The 22345-nt window shown below is 42.1% G+C and overlaps 2 protein-coding genes and 1 non-coding gene across 4 annotated transcripts; 2 read left to right on the forward strand and 1 right to left on the reverse strand.

The window, feature by feature from the left end:
• Positions 1 to 1573: 1573 nt before the first annotated feature.
• On the reverse strand, positions 1574 to 21107 carry PATE2 (prostate and testis expressed 2). The gene is made up of 5 exons (XM_004019824.6): positions 20946 to 21107; positions 4568 to 4699; positions 4402 to 4425; positions 3821 to 3946; positions 1574 to 3472 (listed from the first exon to the last, which is right to left on the reverse strand). Exons 2-5 carry the CDS (start codon positions 4671 to 4673, stop codon positions 3336 to 3338), a joined length of 393 nt encoding a protein of 130 aa, XP_004019873.4. The 5' UTR covers positions 4674 to 4699; positions 20946 to 21107; the 3' UTR covers positions 1574 to 3335.
• On the forward strand, positions 8691 to 12492 carry PATE3 (prostate and testis expressed 3). Of its 2 annotated transcripts, none has more exons than XM_042238367.2 (3): positions 8691 to 8823; positions 10182 to 10304; positions 10723 to 12492. In XM_042238367.2, exons 1-3 carry the CDS (start codon positions 8721 to 8723, stop codon positions 10863 to 10865), a joined length of 369 nt encoding a protein of 122 aa, XP_042094301.1. In that variant the 5' UTR covers positions 8691 to 8720; the 3' UTR covers positions 10866 to 12492. The 2 variants fall into 2 exon arrangements, with proteins under 2 accessions (XP_042094301.1, XP_042094302.1); XM_042238368.2 differs by having other exon boundaries at positions 8695 to 8823; positions 10185 to 10304.
• LOC114110184 (U6 spliceosomal RNA) lies at positions 15120 to 15226 on the forward strand. Its single transcript, XR_003586512.2, has one exon. It is a non-coding gene; the product is annotated as a U6 spliceosomal RNA (small nuclear RNA).
• Positions 21108 to 22345: the final 1238 nt, after the last annotated feature.

Here is a 22345-nt window from a genome sequence, read left to right on the forward strand (position 1 = left end):
ACGTTTATAACCCAACCTCATCTTGTTTTATTATTTAAAAAAATTTTTGCTCTGGCCACATCACATGGCTTGTGGGATCTTAGTTCCCCAACCAGGGGTCAAACCTGTGTCCTTAGCAGTGAAAGTGCAGAGTCCTAACCATGGGACCACTGGGGAATTCCCTCATCTGGTTTTAGCGCTCCACGCCCTAGGATGGCAGAAAACACTTGGCCTTCTCAGCCTGAAATTTACAGGGGGAGTAAAGAAAGCAAGGGAGGTCGGGGAAAATGTTAGCAATAACATGGTCTCGACTGGAGACTGGCTTTAGTCAGATCCCACAGAAAAGCTCTGGCACAAGAACTGCCACAGACTTAGTCCCAGCTTGATGGGAGGAGTTGGCCATTTGTTGGCTGAGGTGTTTGCTCTAGCTGGGAGCTTAGTATCCAGGTGAGGCAGCTCCCATTTGGCAGAGGGCTGTTCTCCAGAGAAGGAAATAGCTGTGAGTTGTCAGAAACCAACACTCAGTGCAGTTGAGTGGCAGGTGCACTGGTCAGCAAAAAGGATTCGAGCAGGGCACCAAGGTCAAATAAAAATCATTCATATAGAAGGTAATATTCAGTGCTTTAATGCTGAGAGTACCAATGCTTGTTCTTGAAAGACTAAGGAAAGCTTTCATAATTAGAAACTTCTTGTTCAACAAAGCCAAGTTTTGTCTAAACATTGATTCACAAATATTTTAAAAGTCTATTTTGAAACCCAATAGAAAACAATGATCTCTCTTTTTTTTCTTCTAGATGATGTCTCCCAACCCCATAATTCAACAGGTGAGAGCGCCTACATAAAGTCAGAAATAAGGATATGCTGTTTCCCCTAAATGTCCATCCACAGATGAAGGGATAAAGAAGATGCGGTACCTTTGTACAATGGATTATTACTCAGCCATTAAAAGGAAGGAGATAATGCCATTTGCAGCAACATAGATGCACCTAGAGATTATCTAAGTGAAGGAAGTCAGACAGAAAAAGCAGGAACCATATGATGCCGCTTGCACATAGAATCTACAATATGACGCGAGTGAACATATCTGTGAAACAGGCTCACAGACGTAGGAAGCAGACTTGAGGTTAACAATGGGGGGGGATGGGGGACGGAAGGGTTGGGAGTTTGGAGTCAGCAGATGCAAACTATTATATATAGGATGGATAAGCAACAAGGACCTACTATATAGCATGGGAACTATATTCAATATCCTGTGATAAACCATAGTGGAAGAGAATATGAAAAAGAATTTATATATATATATATGCATATGTATAACTGAATCACTTAGCTGTAATTTCTGCTGTAGCAGAAATTAACACAACACTATAAATCAAATATACTTCAATAAAATTTTTTAAAATATGTGTTTCCTTAACTCAAAATATCCCTGTTCGATTGACTTTTCCAACCTGCCTGCCCATTTTAAAAAAAGTAACCTACATGTCTCTCTTTATCCCAGCTTTGTATGGATAAAATCCCAAATGAGAATCTCTTAGGAAGGATTATATTTTCAGACACAAGCAAAGGCAGAAACTACACCAGACTATTCAAGTAGAGGGGTGATTGGTTTATTGTAAGAATCTCATGTGGCATAATAAGGAGAAAATTGATCATGGAAATTCAGGACCAAGAACTGCAGTAGGGAGAGAAATGCTGGGGTTACTTCATACCCGAGGAGGCTTCGCCACCTTGGCCACAGGTGTGCAGTTCCACAACCAATGCTGCACAGCCTCTCTCTGCCTATCTGTTTTATTATATTACGGAGGGAGGGAAAAAGAGAGAGAGGTGGAAGAAGGGAGGGAGGGAGGGAGGGAGAGGGAGGGGGAGGGAGAGAGGGAGGAATCTGCATCTCTTCGCACCATTGGTGGTGGTGTTCAGTTGCTCAGTCATGTCCCACTCTTTGCGACCCCATGGTCTGCAACACTCCAGGCTTCCCTGTCCATCACCAACTCCTGGATCATGCTCAGACTCATGTCCATTGAGTCAGTGATGCCATCCAACCATCTCATCCTCTGTCACCCCCTTCTCCTCTTGCCCTCAATCTTTCCCAGCATCAGGGTCTTTTCCAATGAGTGGCTATTCATATCAGGCGGTCAAGTATTAGAGCTTCAGCTTCAGTCCTTCCAGTGAATATTGAGGTTTGATTTCCTGTAAGACTGACTGTCTTGATCTCCCACCACCATTAGCTTTCACTATATCACTCTTTCTGCTTACTCATAACTGCATCTTACATAGGGCTCTCTGTAACTAGAACACCAGTGCATGGAGTTTCTATACGTTCTATTATCTTCACCTGCTTTATCATCAACATTTACCTTCTTATGAGAAGAAACAGACTAGCCATTCTGGCCCAAAGTCTCCATTTCCAATTCAATCACCTGGTTCAAGCAAGTGCTACCTGGTCAGAGAGGGTGATGGCAGTTCCACCCACACCAAATTGTTTCTGGAATCTTAATTTCCACAAACTGAAATGCCCCTGAAACAGTTCTTGAAGCCTCCTTCCTATGTTCGTCCAGTTTTGTCTTGGCCTGAGATTCCCCCCAAGAGGTCTACAAGAGAAAGGTGCGGCTCATGTTGCCGGCAGATGAGAAAACTCAAGTTAGTCTTCTCTAATTGCCATAACCCATGGACACAAGGAAAGTGCCAGGCTAATCCAGAGAATCCTAGCCCAGAGCAGTGAGTATGAATGAGGATAAAGTGTGGTTGCAGAATTCCCAGTACTGGTTTGGAATGATTTTGACACAAGTCTTTGCATTTCCATTCAGAATGGGATAAATAAAACAGACATTTATGTGGTTAAAATAAGATTTGATATTACTACATTACCTAAAGTTGGCTTCTCAGGTGGCTCAGACTGTAAAGAATCTGCCTGCCAATGTAGGAGACCTAGGTTCGATCCTTGAGTCGCAAAGGTCCCCTGGAGAAGGGAATGGCAACCCAGTACAGTATTCTTGCCTGGAGAATTCCATGGACAGAGAAACCTGGCGGGCTACTGTCCATAGGGTCACAAAGAGTCGGACATGACTGAGTGACTAACGCTTTGCATTTCCATATAGGACAGAATGAATAACCAATTGAAATCCCAACACTATCCATGGCAGTACCATCATAAAAAAGCCAAAACCCTGTAAATAGGGATTTGCAGAAATTCTGTCTGGGGCTCCATCATTAATGACGGCTCCTCTTTTAACTACCTGTTGATTTTCTCACTCTCTGCCACTGGTTAGAAGAGGAGACAAAATATAGGTTTGGCAAGAAAACATAAAGGGGATGGTGAGTTGAAGAATAATGAAAACTCCAGGAGAGATGCAGGACTAGACGCCTTCGGGGAGGTTGCAGTAGCTTTTATGTTCGCAACAGATGAGCTCTGTTCTCTTGTCAAAACTTAAGAAGTTGATGTCTTCACAGTTGGCCTTACACGACAGTTTTGAATAAAAATACATACTCCGCCCTGAGGAGGTGAAAGAAAGGGAATACAACCATGATGACTCTGTTTGCTCCTACCGTATTCCTAGGAATCACCTCTCTTCAGACCTTCACTGACTTTTCTCTAGACCCTAGTGAGCTAAAAGACAGAGTCTATTAATTACTGACCCAAAGAATGGATTTTATTTTCTAACTGAGAGGGGGACATTCACCTCTCCTTCACTCAATACTGTCTTAAGAAAAGTCCGTCTTTGCATGACCATCCCAACCTTACCCATCCGACTCACCCATGTGTTCTAATGATGAAAGGAGGCGATTGCCTTTAAGTGAGGGAGAGGTGGTTACTTCTCAGTTACTCTATGCCCAACACTACCTTTTCTGGTAAGGAAGTAAACGTTTTCAACAGCACATGTCTGTTTGTGCTTCAGGGTGCAGGACCTCATGGATTCATAGCATATCCCGAGATGATATCTTTTACATTTGTAACACATCATTGGCTCTGCCAGACACAGAAAGAGGTGCTTATAGGATGCGGTTTTATGGTGAAGGCTCTCCAGGCTGGGGGGCTTCCCAACAGGAACTGACTACTGCCTAGTGCTTCCCAACTTTTCTTGGGACCCTGACTCCTTTGATAATCTTGTGAAAGCAAGACAGGTTTAAATCAAACCCTGAATGTAATCTCAAGAGGTCAGAGTTCCCCTAAAAATTTATCTCTGGTCCCCAAGTAATGAGCCGCTTATCTAGCCTGATGATTTTGTTCAGTAATGGAGAAAAGGAAGCAAAGGCAGGGATTTTAGCTTCCTAACTTCACGAAATGGACTAAACTGGTAAGATCAGACTCCTAGGATTTTACAGTAAGAATGGATTACAGCTTTCTCAAAAGAGGGAGGGGGAGGTTTACCCCTAAAGTGTCACCAATAACCTTTTTACCGAGGACTTTAGACATGGTCGTACCTTTCACATGTTCATAAAATTCACCTGTGAAAAGAGAAGTTTTTCTTATCATAGCTGCATGTGCATCTGCCAAAGCCCCAAGAGCCAATTCTGGAAATTTCTCCTCCCCTAGCGCCTTCCTTTCTGTTAACCAGCAACCAGCCCTCCCTTTGCCTCCAGGACTTACCCTTACTCATGCAGACTACAATGACAACGGGCAGCAGAAACAGAACAGACATCCTGGGACTTTGGTCGTGTGCAGTTGCCTGTGGAAGGCACTGGTTGATCTCCATCTGTGTTCTGTCCTTGGGCTATTCTTCTAAATCATATAATCATAAAATCAGTATCTCAGTGTTCCCAGAAAGGACCAAAGCACAAACTGCAGTCCACTGCCCATAAACCATCTATTTTAAAATTCTCCTCTATAGCTAAGCCTTGTACTCTGCAAGGAAAGATAAGTCTCTTTGCCACATTTTAACCTTTGAAGACAGGGTTTGGATACTTTCATTTCTTTTAGCTCTTTTTGATAATCTCAGAATAATCAGATTTGCCATTGTCTCACTCAGACTGAGGCGGGTGCTTCAGTTCAGTTCAGTCGCTCAGTCGTGTCCGACTCTTTGCGACCCCATGAATCACAGCACGCCAGGCTTCCCTTGGACTGCTTCTGTTAGGTCCATAGCATTTCTGTCCTTTATCGAGCCCATCTTTGCATGGGTGCTTCAGTCATATGGAACTCTTTGCGGCCCTGTGGACTGTAGCCCACCAGGCTCCTCTATCCATTGGATTCTCCAGGCAAGAATACTGGAGTGGTTCTCCGTGCCCTCCTCCAGGGGATCTTCCTGACATAGGGATCGAACCCCACGTCTCTTTTGTCTCCCGCATTGACAGTCGGGTTGTTTACCACTAGCGCCACCTGGGAAGCCCTAGACTGAGGCACCGGGAATTAAATCCAGGATTTCAGGCATGGTCTGGATGTGAGGGAAACCCTGAAGTATCCCTGCTGTGGTGCAGCAAAGGGAAGTTTCAGGAGAAGGAGAGATGTGCCTACTTTGCCTTCAGGTGTTATTAATTAATTAATAAATAATTAATAAATAATAAATTAATTTACTTTTTAAAAAGTAAATATTTTCTACACACATACCAAATGCCAGTATTATAAAAAGAGAAGATACCAAGCAAATCAGGCCACAAATCTGTAGCATCACAAAGGTTAGAGGCTAGTTCAGGTGAGCACAAGTACATCAGCCACAGTTGACTTGGAGGCCTAGATAAAGGACATTCAAATTTGACTGCATGACCAGGGAAGGTGTCCCTGAAGAAAGGATACTTGTGCAGGACTCTGAAAGCTAGTGATGTGCTATTAATAGCTAGAATAAGTGAATAGGGTTGATGTTGTTGTTTAGTGACTGGTCTTGTCTGACCCTTTATGACCCCATGAACTGCAGCACAGCAGGCCTCCCTTCACTATCTCCCAGAGTTTTCTCAAACTCATGTCCATTGAGTCAGTGATGCCATATACCCATCCCATCTTCTGTCATCCCCTTCTCCTCCTGCCCTCAATCTTTCCCGCCATCAGAGTCTTTTCCAATGAGTCGACTCTTTGCATCAAGTGGCCAAAGTATTGGAGTTTCAGCTTCAGCATCAGTCCTTCCAATGAATATTCAGGTTTGACTTCTTTTAGGATTGGCTGATTTGATCTCCTTGCAGTCCAAGGGACTCTCAAGAGTCTTTTCCAGCACCACAATAGGGTGGTGAATAAGGACAGGCACCCAAAGGCACAGCAAATGTCAAAGTGCAGAGATATCAAGCAACCTGCTGCATGGGGATGAGAGCTGGTCATGTGGTTCTAGAGACATGGGTGAGCGGGAAACTCAGAGAAGTGCGTCTTGCTGGAGGTGATGGCAGGTAAGTAGAGAGAGGGGCTGCAGCAGGCAATGCTCGGTGCTTGCTACTGAGATTACTTAGTCCCATACACACAAAGTGGGATTTCTTGCTCACTATTACAATTGCAAGATGTCAATGAAAAGCATCATTTTTCCCAGCACCGGAAAAGACATTAAAGTACCACTCTTCTGTACTGATACTGAGTTCTCGAAAGGACATCTTCCTTTATCCCAGGCTCAAGTTTGGTACACATGTGGGTTCAGATCTTGGCTCTGCTCCTTGCCAATATTGTGACTCTGGGTATGTTACCAACGTTGAGAATGAATTTTCATCATAAGATTGGTGTTAGTAGTATATTCAAATCTGCATGGGGGCCTTGGAAACTATCAAACATGAATCCCTTGTGCAGGGCTTAAAACTTCAGGAGCAGCTTGGGTCCTTTTGCTAGGGTAGGTGTCAGAAGCTTCAGTCAAAAGGAGCCACGTGTGGGAAAGGGCACCTGGCCAGGAAAGGTGGTGATGGAGTGGCTGTGGCTGTGGTTTTGGCGTTCAAGGGTCAAGAGCTGTGAAGATGATAATTGGGAGCATCATGTCATATGTTGTTTCATCAAGGCTTCCCTTGGGCTTTGGGTGTTGGAAAAGATGGAAAGACTGACAGCTTCTTCTGGAATGAACTTTGAAGACACCATCAGTTTCTGAACAAGCTGTTTAATTTGCTTTGGGTGGGTTAGCAGCTGGGAACTAATTGAGTTCTGATTCATTGAAGACTGTGAGAACTGGGTCCATTCTCACAGCTCTCCATCCCACATGCTGATGATGCCCAGTTTTACATCTCTACCTCTGACCTCTATTTTGAGTTCCAGATTCACATCCACAAATATCCATTCTACTTTAGAAGGCCCACAGATACGACAGTACATTGTTTCCAAGAGAAAATTTAATGGGTGAGGGATGAGAAGTAAGATCAGAGAACCTAGTGCGTGGGTGGCATTGCAAAATTCTACAGTCCTAACTGAAAATAGGAAAAGAGGTTCCAAACTCAGTGGGGCTTTCAGAAAATATCTGCCAGAGGGCAGCTTGAAGGCAGTAGCATAGAAATTGGGCAAACCCTCTGTGGTGTAACCTAGAATTTCTTCTTCCTTTGCTTTGATTCTAGAGTCACTCCCTTTAAAGATAGAGAAGAGGAAACAGGTGGCCCATAAAGGCTCAGAAGCTTGCCTTCTTGATAAGCCTTTGGAAAGTCCTGAAAAATGCGATCCGAGTTTCTCACATCTTCTTCTGAAAGATGGAAGATAGAAAACTGGTTTCATAGACTTCACAAAGTTGACTTCGATTCTAGAATCAATTATTTTCGAAGGAACAGACTCATGTTAAAAGAGACGGACTCAACACTGTGCTCATTTAGAAGGTACATCATGAATTTCATGGCACTTGAGCTAAGGCTTGATTTCACCCAGTTGTTACCTGTCATCTAAAAATGTCATACTTGAGACATTTTGAAGAACATACTGTTCCTACAGCTAAAGAAATGTCATTAAATGAGTTCACGATAGAAGATTCTTGTTATCTGCAGCCAAAGTGCCAAAAGTGCACTGATGGGTCAGTGAACTGTCAGAGACTGACAGTGCCTGAACCAGTCATAGTTTCCCAATGGTTTACCCATGGTGGACCTTACCTGAGTTAATTTTTGTAGAGACAGATCCCTAAAGCATGTGGGCCAAACTGGCCAGATACACAATATAAATTTGCAAAAGATCGAGCCATGTGATAATCCTAGAGACGATTTCACAGCCCTACAAAGTAAATATCTCCTGGCCTTGGGAAACAGATTGCTGGTAAAATGGAAGTTGTGGGCTGAGAACCAGAAGTTCTAATTGGAAGGCCTAGCTTAGTCATGCATGATCCCGTCTTTTCACTTCTTTACTCTTCTTTTGCTCACCTATAAGGCATGGAGCTAGGTGAGCTTTTTTTGATCTTATTTGTTGCCCTGCTCTCATACATGAAGCTGTGCTTGGCCTATAAAAGTGCTCAGTGAATATTAGTTGAATGTATGAATAAACCTCCAAGAGGCATTCAATCAAAATGGTTAAAGGTATGGCTTCTGGAACTAGATCTTGCTCTGAATCCTGGCACTATAAGTCACTAGATATGTGATCTTGGGAAAGATACTGGACCTCACCAGGCCTTAGCTTCCTCCTCTGTGAAATTAGGATAAGAATAATAACTACATTAATAATAATTATTATGATGAGTAGCATATGTGTGTGTATATATATATACAAAAAAAAGTTAACTTCATGTAAATGCCAACGTTGTTTAACTACCATCCTCTGTGATGGGTGGCGAAAGCAGGAAACTGCAGCGCCCAGAGCTGACTGTGGGCCTGGTTCCCCTCAGGCATGAATAATCCCTGCCCTGTGATGAAGAGCAAGGCTTCCTCTTGTAGCCTACAGGCCTATGTGTGCTGCCCCCGGCTTCCTTTCTTCCTGTGTGAGGGACTTCTCTGTCAAGATGGACAGACACTTCTTGTTGCTTTTGTTCCTCCTCGGCTGCCCCGTGGGTGAGTCAAGAGACTTGAGGAGGGGGCTCCAGAGCCAGGATCGAGGGGGCTCCCTGGGACACTCTGTATGTGTGGGTGGTGTCCAGGCTGGGCTAGGTCTTGGCTATATTTATATAGGAGGGGAAGCCAGGCTTTAGAGTGCTCCCTGGGCCTCCACGCCAACTTGTCTGACCTTTATAACATTCTACCATTCCGCACCAAGGGCTCAAGCCTCTATGGCTGCCCCTTCGTAGGGCTCCCCTACCAGTCTCTCCCTACCATTCCCCATAATCAAAACTCTTAGCAAGGTCTCCCTCAGTGCATCCTTCCCATATATAAATCTGTGCCCTATTTGCTGAGGGAGCTGGTCGGTCTACAGTGAATAATTTCATAGTTGGCTTTAGTGACATCAAGGGTTTTGATACCCTTACCAGGGATTTTTATATTCAAACAAGTGATTCTAGGAAAGAAAGTACTGGATGCACTGGGACCAGACAGGTTAAAAAATAATTCAGTCACTGTCTTAAATTCTCTGGTTGCTCATCTGGGAAATGGGGAAATACCTAGTTACAAGGCTTTTGTGAGAATTAAATCAGATAAGGAAAGACAACATGGCCCAAACGAGATGCTCAAGAAATGATACTTTCTCATATAGGTGTATTAAGGAGCGTTTTTTTAAAATTAAACTTTATTTCAATCAGTTCACCCCACAGTACCACATAAAGTGGCACTGACTATGGTATATAATTCAGGAGGCTTTCACATAGATTCAGTTTGAAGTTCAAAACAGACTATATCACCCAACCATATCTAAGTGATGAATGTCAGAAATCCCATCAGAGTAATGGGTCAAACACTTCAAAGCATTCAGCCTTATTATCCCACTCTATCCACACTGCTGCCAAGTAAACCAGGCTAACATTAACAGAATCATCCTTAAGCTGGAAAATCCATGCCATAGAGGCTAAATCTTTGCTCAAAGTTACCAGGTTAAAGGGGCTTCCCTGGTGGCTCAGATGGTAAAGAATCTGCCTTCAGTTCAATCCCAGGGTTGGGACGATCCCCTGGAAAAGGGAATGGCTACCCACTCCAGTTTTCTTGCCTGGAGAATTCCGTGAACAGAGGAGCCTGGAGAGCGACAGTCCATGGGGTCGCAAAAGAGTCAGACACTTCACTTTCACCAGGTTAAGAGGGCTAAATTGGGGGTCAGAATCCTTTTACTCTCACAATGACATTTTTTTGGGTGTGGAGTTGGTGAGAGCTCAAATTGCTTACTCCTTGATCCCAACCACCCCCCAGCCCACTCCCAGGTCTAGATAGGTCTAGTTTCTTCTAAGTCTCTGCCTCCCCTGGCCTTACATCAGCTCTGTGCTCTCCAGCAGTGACACCACTGAGATGCATAACCTGCCACCTTCGTACACAGACGGATCACTGTAGAAGAGGCTTTGGCGTCTGTGTTGCTAGGAATTATGAGAGATGCATGATCTTAAAGATCTTCCAGGGTAAGTTAGAGGGTCCGGGGAGGGGCTGTGAGATTCCTAGAAAATTCTTAGAAGAGCAAATTTCTATCTCAGGCCAAAGTCAATTCAAGAGAGGAACCAAAGCGTCACATATCCCTGGGTATGGGACCCTGTGCATGCAGACTGAAGCGGACTTGGGGAAACGAGCCAGGAGGAAGAAACATGAGGACAGAGGGTTGAGGTTTTCCAGGGAACTTAGGGAAATAACTCCTGCAGGGGACCCGTGATGTCTTCATCTCCCTGCCTGAGTCCCCTTCGGAAGTACAAGATGGGAAGCCAACCCCAAACCTACCCCTGATGCCCTATTAAATCTTTACAGACAGGACTAGTGCCATGGGTGACTTGGCTTTAACGAACTTAGATCGCTGGCTGATTTTTCTATGGTTCCTTCTTATTACAGATGGCACCCTCCAGTTATCGTATCTGGTATGTCAGAGATTCTGCAGAGATCTGACATACAGTTTCCAGGGTCGAATTTACGTTCACAAATGCTGCAACTACAATTATTGTAACTTTAGAACGCTGAAATACTTCTACTCCTGAGTTCTCCCTTTAGAATGTTACCAATAAGTCTCTGCCTTCACAGTTGGCCTGCCCTGGCTTTTCTGCCCTGTCTGTTCTGGAGGGACCCCAGCCCTCTCTGTAACTCAGTGTCATCCTTGCTATTGCCTCAAGCTTGCTTTCTACCTCAGTCAGAGGATTACTATCCTGAACAACAGAATTCTCCCATTATAAGAACTGGCATTTCTGTACTTCAAGAGGCTTACCCTCAGAAGCACAGTAGAAAATTTTAAAATAAGACCATTCTAGATCCTGGTGGATTATCTTAGCTAGTGGAGGTGGACTAGAAATTCTTCAGCTGAAAATTCACAAAAGCTTTTGTCTGAAACTCACACCATGATTATAGTTAAGCAGAAATAGCAAAAAAAAAAAGAAAAAAAAAAGCAGATGCTGGACACTTGAGATTTTCCTCAGTGGACAAAAATTATTGTCCCCAGTGGACAATGTCCACCTTGCACTCAGTCATGATCTTCTTGGCATTTATGAAGGGTCTGTATATACAATGTTAGTAGGGAACAGCAAATAAAGGACTTCTTGCCTCTGTGGCATTCACAGCTCACATGCAGCCACTTCTAGGCCTGGCAAGATGTGTGTTCAAGATATATGGCGACTTCATTTCTTCCTCTTCCTCTCCTAGTCTTTCTCAATTCCTTTCCTCTTTTGCCACCCACTTCCATTCTGACTCACCAGCGACCCACACCATTGCTACACAAATTCTCCTTCCTCTGAATACCCAAGTCACTTTATAGGTACTTTTTCTTTTCTCTTCTTCACAAAAAGGAATCATTTCTGTTTGTCTAATTTGCCCTAGAATGTTATAAATCACAGCAAGAACACCTTGTCTTACTCATCTCTAGTTGTCTTTAGCTGGCCAATTAGACTTCACTGGGTTTAAAAGAGCTTCCAGTAAAGCTGATGGAATTTTTCTTGTCCATTTGTTTATCATGACTTTTTGGTTTTTTATTTATTTTGTTGAGTGTACTCCCTAGCAGATGTGAATGTTCACTCCAGTGCCAACATACCATGTATCTTCCTCAAAAAAATTATGAAAAGGACATTTCTGATTATGGGACCCTCCAGTATTCAAATACATTAACTTAAAACAACTTTTTTTGGATGGGATTCTTCCAAAACTCATCACTTACTTCAATATTCAAAATTAAAACTATTATTATATCAAAGCCTTACAAAACAGGCCTGGAAGTTTAGAAAGGGTAATCTGGCCCAACACTTGGAAATATCTGAAGGCAGACATTTTCCTAGTTTTAACAATGTCAGGATTAATTATATAAGTTTTGTTGCTCTCAGATTTATCAATGCAATATAAAGTTTCTCTTCAATTATGCATCTAACAGCTTTAGCTCCTACTGATTATTATCAGCGAGATCCATCATTCATTATGAGATGAATAATAATCTTCCTTTTGTAATATTTATTTTTAACTGATTGATGATTGCTTTATAATATTAGTTTGATTTCTGTCACACATCAACATGAATTAACCATAGGTATGCGTATGTCCCCTCCCTCTTGAATCTCCCTCCCACTTCTGGCAATTATCTTCTTAATTGAAGTATAATTCATGTACAATAAAATGCACATATTTTAAGTATAGAGTTTGATGTGATTTGATAAGCAGATAAACCTATATAACCACCATCCCAATTAAGACATGGAACATTTTCGTCATTCCTGTAAGTTTCTTCAAGTAACAACCTACTCCCAAAAGTATTATTCTAACTTCCATCACCATAGAACTAATTTTATCTGTTCTTGAACTTATTATAAAGAAAATTATACAGAAAATACTGTCTTGAGTCTAGTTTCAATCACCCACTGTAATATTTTTAAGACTCATCTGTGTTTTCACTAATACCAAAGGTTTGTTCTTTTTCTCCCATTGTGTACATACACTGGGCTTCCCTGGTGGCTTAGACAGTAAAGAATCCACCTGCAATGTGGGAGACCTGGGTTTAATCCCTGGGTTGGGACGATCTCCTGGAAGAGGGCATGGCAACTCACTCCAGTATTCTTGCCTGGAGAATCCCCATGGACAGAGGAGCCTGGCAGGCTATAATCTAAGGAGTTGCCAAGAGTTGGACACAACTGAGTGACTAAGCACAACACAGCACATATATACACTACAATGTATTAAATCAATTCTCTTATTGATGGACATGAGTTGTTTTCAGCTTTGGGCTATTGTAAATAAATCTGCTATGAACATTCTCGTATGAGCCGTTTTTAAAATTTGTATCACATAAGAATTTTGGCAGTCATACACACTCAACTCTCTTGGGTAGGTAATTAAAAGTAAAATGTATGAGTCACAGGGTAGGCATATCCATAGCTTAAAAAGAAACAACCAAAATAGTTTACCAAAGCGGTGATACTAATATAGAATAAACTGTGGAAAATTCTGAAAGAGATGGGAATACCAGACCACTTGACCTGCCTCTTGAGAAATCTGTATGCAGGCCAGGAAGCAACATTTAGAACTGGACATGGAACAACAGACTGGTTCCAAATAGGAAAAGGAGTACGTCAAGGCTGTACATTGTCACCCTGCTTATTTAACTTATATGCAGAGTTCATCATGAGAAACGCTGGACTGGAAGAAACACAAGCTGGAATCAAGATTGCCGGGAGAAATATCAATAACCTCAGATATGCAGATGACACCACCCTTATGGCAGAAAGTGAAGAGGAGCTAAAAAGCCTCATGATGAAAGTGAAAGAGGAGAGTGAAAAAGTTGGCTTAAAGCTCAACATTCAGAAAACGAAGATCATGGCATCTGGTCCCATCAGTTCATGGGAAATAGATGGGAAACAGTGGAAACAGTGTCAGACTTTATTTTTGGGGGGCTCCAGAATCACTGCAGATGGTGACTGCAGCCATAAAATTAAAAGACGCTTACTCCTTGGAAGAAAAGTTATGACCAACCTAGATAGTATATTCAAGAGCAGAGACATTACTTTGCCGACTAAGGTCCGTCTAGTCAAGGTTATGGTTTTTCCTGTGGTCATGTATGGATGTGAGAGTTGGACTGTGAAGAAGGCTGAGCATCGAAGAATTGATGCTTTTGAACTGTGGTGTTGGAGAAGACTCTTGAGAGTCCCTTGGACTGCAAGGAGATCCAGCCAGTCCATTCTGAAGGAGATCAACCCTGGGATTTCTTTTGGAAGGAATGATGCTAAAGCTGAAACTCCAGTACTTTGGCCACCTCATGAGAAGAGTTGACTCATTGGAAAAGACTCTGATGCTGGGAGGGATTGGGGGCAGGAGGAGAAGGGGACGACAGAGGATGAGATGGCTGGATGGCATCACGGACTCGATGGACGTGAGTCTGAGTGAACTCCGGGAGTTGGTGATGGACAGGGAGGCCTGGCGTGCTGCGATTCATGGGGTCGCAAAGAGTCGGACATGACTGAGCGACTGAACTGAACTGAACCAGTACTGTATGAGAATTCCACTTACTTTAGGTAAGAAAATAATTCATTCATGTGTCCTGCTAATAGTTTCTTGGATTAAATTAACATTTTGATTACCCATTTGGAATTTATCCTTGTAAGAAATTGATCCAGGTTACTACATTTCCATGTGACTAGCCAATTAACCCAACAATATTTATGTAAAAGTTTGTCTTTTTCTCAACTAATTTGATATGCCTCTTTCCATTAGCCCTTAACACTCTGGGTTCTCTACTCAGTTACATTTTTCTACGCATTACTTCTACCTCACAGTATACACAAAAAGCAAATTCAAACTTTTTGGATTGTAGGTCTAAAGTGAAAAGTAAAGCAATGAAACTTCCAGAAGAAAGCATAGCACGTACTAATAACTTTGGAATAGGCTAAAGGTTACTTAAACATCACCTAAACAGCAAAACCATTTTTAAGAATTGATAAGTTAGATTTCATTAAAATGCGCAATGTTGGTTCATCAAAATGTATTATTAAGAGAGTGAAAAGAGGAGTTAAAGACATGGATAAGATATTTGCAATACTGATATCCTAAATAGAATTTGTATAAAGAACACAAAAAATCTTATAGCTTTCCTAGTTAAAAAAAAAAAAAGCTAAGGGAATTCATCATGACTAGATCTGACTTGCAAGAAATACAGAAAGGAGTTAGTTAATATAAGGTGAAATAAAAATATGCTAATTAAAGACATGAAGACATATGGAAACATATAACACATTGGTACAGGTAAATATACAGTCAGAAAACTAATAGTGCTCGCTTCGGCAGCACATATACTAAAATTGGAACGATGCAGAGAAGATTAGCATGGCCCCTGCACAAGGATGACATGCAAATTTGTGAAGCGTTCCATATTTTTACACTTTCTAACACCATACACAAAAATAAACTCAAAATGGATTAAAGATCTAAACATAAGACCAGAAACTATAAAACTCCTAGAGGAGAACATTGGCAAAACATTCTCCGACATAGATCACAGCAGGATCCTCTATGACCCACCTCCCAGAATACTGGAAGTAAAAGCAAAAATAAACAAATGGGACCTAATTAAAATTAAAAGCTTCTGCACAACAAAGGAAACTATAAGCAAGGTGAAAAGACAGCCTTTGGAATGGAGAATATAATAGCAAATGAAGCAACTGACAAACAACTAATCTCAAAAATATACAAGCAATTCCTGCAGCTCAATTCCAGAAAAATAAACAACCCAATCAAAAAATGGGCCAAAGAACTAAACAGACATTTCTCCAAAGAAGACATACAGATGGCTAACAAACACATGAAAAGATGCTCAACATCACTCATTATCAGAGAAATGCAAATCAAACCCACAATGAGGTACCATTTCATGCCAGTCAGAATGGCTGCGATCCAAAAGTCTACAAGCAATAAATGCTGGAGAGGGTGTGGAGAAAAGGGAACCCTCATACACTGTTGGTGGGAATGCAAACTAGTACAGCCACTATGGAGAACAGTGTGGAGATTCCTTAAAAAACTGGAAATAGAACTGCCTTATGACCCAGCAATCCCACTGCTGGGCATACACACCAAGGAAACCAGAATCAAAAGAGACACATGTACCCCAGTGTTCATTGCAGCACTGTTTATAATAGCCAGGACATGGAAGCAACCTAGATGTCCATCAGCAGATGAATGGATAAGAAAGCTGTGGTACATATACACAATGGAGTATTACTCAGCCATTAAAAAGAATACATTTGAATCAGTTCTAATGAGATGGATGAAATTGGAGCCGATTATAGAGAGAAGTAAGCCAGAAAGAAAAACACCAATACAGTACACTAACGCATATATATGGAATTTTTAAAAAGTGGTAACGATAACCCTGTATGCGAGACATCAAAAGAGTCACAGTTGTATAGAACAGTCTTTTGGACTCTGTGGGAGAGGGAGAGGGTGGGATGATTTGGGAGAATGGCATTGAAACATGTATAATATCATATAAGAAACGAATCGCCAGTCTAGGTTCGATGCAGGATACAGGATGCTTGGGGCTGGTGCACTGGGATGACCCATAGGGATGGTATGGGGAGGGAGGTGGGAGGGAGGTTCAGGATGGGGAACATGTGTACACTCGTGGCGGATTCATGTTGATGTATGGCAAAACCAATACAATATTGTAAAGTAAAAAAATAATAAATAAAATCTGAGAAAAAGAGAAAACTCTAATAGCATGGTTTGTTAACCACTGAACTATACTACAAAGATCAAAAGAAAAAGCATTAAAAATAATTTAGCTACTATCATTTGTTGATGAATGTATGTGTGTGTGTGTGTGTGTGTGTGTGTGTGTGTATGAGCTCAGTTGTGTCTGACTCTTTGCAACCACATGGAGTGAGTCCATGCAATTTTCCAGACAAGAATACTGGAGTGGGTTGCCATTTCCAGGGGATCTTCCCAACCCAGGGATCGAACCCAAGTCTCTTGTGTCTCTTGCATTGGCAAGCAGATTCTTTACCACTGTGCTACCTGGGAAGCACAATATAAAAAGAGGAAAATAATGACTTCAAAATATAAAAGGACGAAGTAAAAGGGTGAAACTTTCAAAAATTAAGTTGTTATCAACTTGAACTAGATTGCTTTACCTATGAGATGTAAGACTCCTGGTAGAGGGGAAGTTGGAAGAATGGAGTCAAAATGTACAACCTTCCAGTTACAAGATGAATAGCTACTAGGGATGTAATGTAATGTAATGAGGGTAAAAGAGCTGGCTTAAAACTAAATACTAAAAAGAACCAAGATCATGGCATCCGGCCCTATTACTTCATGGCAAATACGAGGGGAAAGGTGGAAGAAGTGACAGATTTCCTCTTCTTGGGCTCTAAAATCACCGTGAACGGTGACTGCAGTCATGAAATCAGAAGACGTTTGCCTTTTGGCAGGAATACTATGACAAACCTAGACAGTGTGTTGAAAAGCAGAAACATTACTCTGCTGACAAAGGTCTGTATGGTCAAGGCTATGGTCTTCCCAGTGGTCACGTATGGATATGAGAGCTGGACTGTAAAGAAGGCGGAGGGCTGAAAAACTGATGCCTTCTAACTGTGGTGCTGAAGAAGACTTCCTGAGAATCCCTTGGACAGCAAGGAGAACAAACCAGTCAATCTTAAGAGAAATCAATCTTGAATACTCATTGGAAGGACTGATACTGAAGCTGAAACTCCAGTAGTTTGGTCACCTGATTCGAACAGCTGACTCATTGGAAAAGTCCCTGATGCTGGGAAAGATTGAGGGCAGGAGGAAAAGAGGGCATTAGAGAATGATGAGATGGCTGGATGGCATCATCGATGCAATGGACATGAACTTGAGCAAACTTCCAGAGATGGTGAGGGACAGAGAGGCCTGGATGCTGCAGTTCATGGGATCATAAAGAGTTGGACACGACTGGGCAACTGAACAACAACAACTCTATATCTTCATGCTATCCTTTCACTGTTTATTGCACAGTTTCTTTTACAGTTTTCTTCCTTTCATAATCTATGCACTGATTCTTGCTTCTGTTTCATTTAGAGAAAACATTCCTTTTAAGGAAAGTTTAGTATTGCTGAATTCTTTTAGGTTTTGCTTATCTGAGAAACAGCTTCTCTCTCATTCTCTCTTAAATAATAATCTTTCTGGGTAGAGCATGCTAGGTTGCACATTCTTCTCCTTTTGTACTTTGAGTATATTATGCTGCTCCTTTCTGACCTGCATAGAGTCTGCAGTCAGGTGATGCCTTGTAGGGATTCCCCCGTATATAACTCTTTCTCTTGTTGTCTTTAGGCTTCTCTCTTCAACTTTTGCCAGTTTCATTATGATATGTCTTGGTATGGGTCTGTTTGGATTCATTTTGCTTTGGGACCCTCTGGACTTCCCAGGTGGTACAGTAGTAAAGAATCAGCTTGCCAATGCAGGAGATGCAGGTTCTATCCCCAGGTCAGGAAGATCCACTGGAGTAGGAAATGGCAACCCATTTCAGTATTCTTGCCTGGGAAATTCCATGAACAGAGGGGGAGCCTGGCAGGCTATCATCCAGGGGGTTGCAAAGAGTCACACAGATCAAGCATGCATGCACATGCTTCCTGTACCTGGATATATTTCCTTCTTTAGGTCTGGAGAGGTTTCAGCCATAATGTTCTCAAGTACATTTTTTACTCCTTTTTCTCTCTCTTCTTCTGAAAAGCCTATAATGCATGTGGATGTTGGCACCTTGTGTATTATCCCATGGATCTCATATGTTGCTTCATTTTTTTTTCATTAGTCTTTCTGCTGTTCTGACTGGGTGATTTCCACTATTCTGTCTTTTATCTCAACACATTCATGTGTTCTTCTCTGTTATTTATTCAGCTGTCAATTGTTTCTAAAATGGTTTTTTTTTTCTATCTCAGAAATGGCAGTATCTATTTCTGATTGTGTCTTTGTATAGTTTTTTGTTAAAATAATCTGTGTTTATATCACTACTCTTTCTTAATTCAGCTAGCATTTTTGTTACTAACATTTAAAAAATATTTGCTTTATATCAGAGGAGAGTTGATTAACAATGTTGTGTTAGTTTCAGATGTAGAGCTGAGTGATTCAGTTACACATGTATATGTACCTATTATTTTTCAAATTCTTTTCCCATTTAGATTGTTACAGAGTATTGAGCAAAGTATTCCTCATGCTATACAGTAGGTCTTTGCTGGTTATCTGTTTTAAATACAGTCGTGTATATATGTCAGTCCCAGACTCCCAATCTATCCCTTTCTTCCCACCCTCTCCCCTTGGTAACCATAAGTTTGTTGGTTAAGACTGTGAGTCTGTTTCTATTTTGTAAATAAGTTTGCTTGTATCTTTTTATTTTTTTATTTCACATATAAGTGATACATACGGTATTTGTCTTTCTCTGACTTATTTCATTTAGTGTAACAATCTTCAGGTCCATCATGTTGCTATAAATGGCATCATATCATTCTTTCTAGTGGCTGAGTAACGTTCCACTGAATATATGTACCACATTTTTATCCATTCATCTGTCGATAGACATTTAGGCAGGTTTCATGTCTTGGCCATTGGAAATAGCACTACAGGAAACACAGGGGTGCATGTATCCTTTTGAGCCATGGTTTTTCTCAGGTATATGCCTAGGAGTGGGATTGCAGGGTCACATGGTCGTGCTTCCCTGGTGGCTCAGAGGTTAAAGCATCTGCCTGCAATGCGGGAGACCTGGGTTTGATATCTGGGTTGGGAAGATGCCCTGGAGAAGGAAATGGCAATCCACTGCAGTATTCTTGCCTGGAGAGTCCCATGGACGGAGGAGCCTGGTGGGCTACAGTTCACGGGGTCGCAGAGTGGGACGCGACTTCACTTTCACTTTCACGGTCGCTCTATTTTAGCTTTCTAAGGAATCTCTGTACAGTTCTCCATGTACCAACTTACATTCCCACCGAAAGTGTAGGAATGTTCCCTTTTCTCCACACCCTGTCCAGCATTTATTGTTTGTAGAGTTATCAATGAAGGCCGTCCCTGCTGGTGTGAGGTGATATCTCATCGTAATCTTGATTTGCATTTCATAGTAATTAGTGATGCTGAACATCTTTTCATGTGCCTCTTGGCCATCTGCATAACTTCTTTGGAGAAATGTCTATTTAGGTCTTCTGCCCATTTTTGAGATTGGCTTGTTTGCTTTTTTGATATTGAGAGCAGGAACTGTGTAAATTTTGAAAATTAATCCCCTGTCAGCCACGTGATTTGCAAATATTTTCTCCCATTCTGTAGATTGTCTTTTCATTTTGCTTATGGTTTTCTTTGCTGAGAAAAACTTTTGAGTTCAATTAGGTCCCATTTGTTTATTTTTAAAATTTCTGTTACTCTAGGAGATGGACTGAAAAATGTATTGCTGAGATTTATGTCAAAGAGTGGTCTGCCAACATTTTCCTCTAAGTTTTATAGCATATTTAGGTCTTTAATTCATTTTGAGTTTATTTTTGTGTATGATATAGAATAATGTTCTAAAAAATTTTATTTTTTACATGTAGCTATTCAATTTTCCAGCACTATATTTTATATTTTAAAAAAAAAAACCTTTTTATTTTGTATTGGGTATAGCCAAGTTTTCAAACTGTAGTGCTGGAGGAGACTCTTGAGGGTCCCTTGGACTGCAAGGAGATCAAACCAGTCAGTCCTAAAGGAAATCAACCCTGAATATTCATTGCAAGGACTGATGCTGAAGCTGAAGCTCCAATACTTTGGCTACCTGATGCGAAGAGTTGACTCACTGGAAAAGACCCTGATGCTGGTAAAGATTGAAGGCAGTAGGAGAAGGGGGTGAACAAGGATAAGACAGTTGGATGGCATCACCTACTCGAGGGACATGAGTCTGAGCAAACTCTGGGAGATAGTGAAGGACAGGGAAGCCTGGCATGCTGCAGTCCCTGGGGTCACAAAGAGTAGGACACGACTTAGGGACTGAAAAACAACAAACAACAGCCAATCAGGAAACAATGTTGTGATAGTTTTAGATGAAGAGCAAAGGGACTCAGCCACAGATATACATGTATCCATTCTCCCCCAAACTCCCCTCCCATCCAGCTTACCACACAACACTGAGCAGAGTTCCATGTGCTATACAGTAGGTCCTTGCTGGTTATCCATTGCAAACATCGTAGTGTATACATGTCTGTGGAGGAGCTGGAAGGCTTTGAGCAAATACTGAAAATGCATTTGCTCCACTGTTAATGAAGGTTGGAAGCTGGAACGAGCATAACAAAGGGTTATGAGCGTTCACCGAGTGCCTGAGGCTGGGAACAGATAACGAAGGGTTATACGCCCGGCCTTGAGGCGTTTGAAGGCTTCCTTCTGACCACCTGTTTCTGAGAGCAAGGACTGTTGTTTCATGATAAGACTCCCTTTAGAGTTTCGCCAAAGCTATGTTATGGCTTGGGTGGTGGGAACTGTGTTTTATGCTTAAATGCTTTGATGTTTATCTGAAACGGCTACGTGCAAGTCTGTCTTATGCTGTATTCCCTGAAAATTATAAAACTACACAATTGGATAATAAACTTTGTCAGTCCACTAGAGGCTGTCCCTGAGTGTCCTTTTCAGAGTGCGGTTCTCCGAGCCTTACACATGTCAATCCCAAACTCCCTAACTATCCTTTCCACCAGCAACCCTAAGTTCGTTCTCTAAGTCTGCCGGCAGCATTTTTTTAAAAAATTTATTTTTTATTGAAGTAAAGTTGGTTTACATTGCTCTCTTAGTTTCAGGTATACAGGAATGTGAATCAGTTATACATATCTTCACTTTTTAAGATTCTTTTCTTATATCAGTCATTACAGAGCGTTGGGCTCAAGGTGGCTGTGTTCCCTTTAAGTCTGTGTTTTTTCTTCTTCCCCTTGCAGGGATTTTGGCCCGAAGGAGGGGCTGTGTTGAAGTAAACGAGGCTCCTGTGCTTATGGAAGTCTGCTGTATTGCCTGTGTAGGCATCCACAGCTCTGCCTGGACACAGCCCAAGGTCACACTTTCTTCCGTTTTGGTCATCCCAGACCCAGGGCGAAGTTGTGGCCTGGAGTGAAAGGGGCCAGAGCATGCACTAGGCTGGAACTGGGGAAAGAGGGATTATGGTTGAGGGAACTGAAGTGCCTGTGCTGCGGTCAGAGGTGTGAGCTGTTTACCTGACGCTGTTTGAGTAAACACCAGCCCTGGCCACTAGCCCCACACGGACCACACACCAGGCTCCTAGGCTGCCTCTGTATCCCTCGACTGAATCTTCCCGCAGCCTGGCGGCCCTAGATCTTGCGTCTGCCCTAGATCCTGTGCTCAGCTGTGGCATGGAGCCAGCAGGACCAGTGGATTCACCCAACTCAGACTGGTGAGCATGGCCAGGTGGCAGCCACTAAGGCAAACCTCTCTCAATACTGTCTGTGAGCAAGCCAGCACCTGCACACTCCCTGGGAGTGGAGTCTAGGCTTCTCCAGCATTTCTCTGTCCTAGTGTT

Source organism: Ovis aries, chromosome 21 (assembly GCF_016772045.2).
Source record: "Ovis aries strain OAR_USU_Benz2616 breed Rambouillet chromosome 21, ARS-UI_Ramb_v3.0, whole genome shotgun sequence".
NCBI classification, from domain to species: domain Eukaryota; kingdom Metazoa; phylum Chordata; class Mammalia; order Artiodactyla; family Bovidae; genus Ovis; species Ovis aries.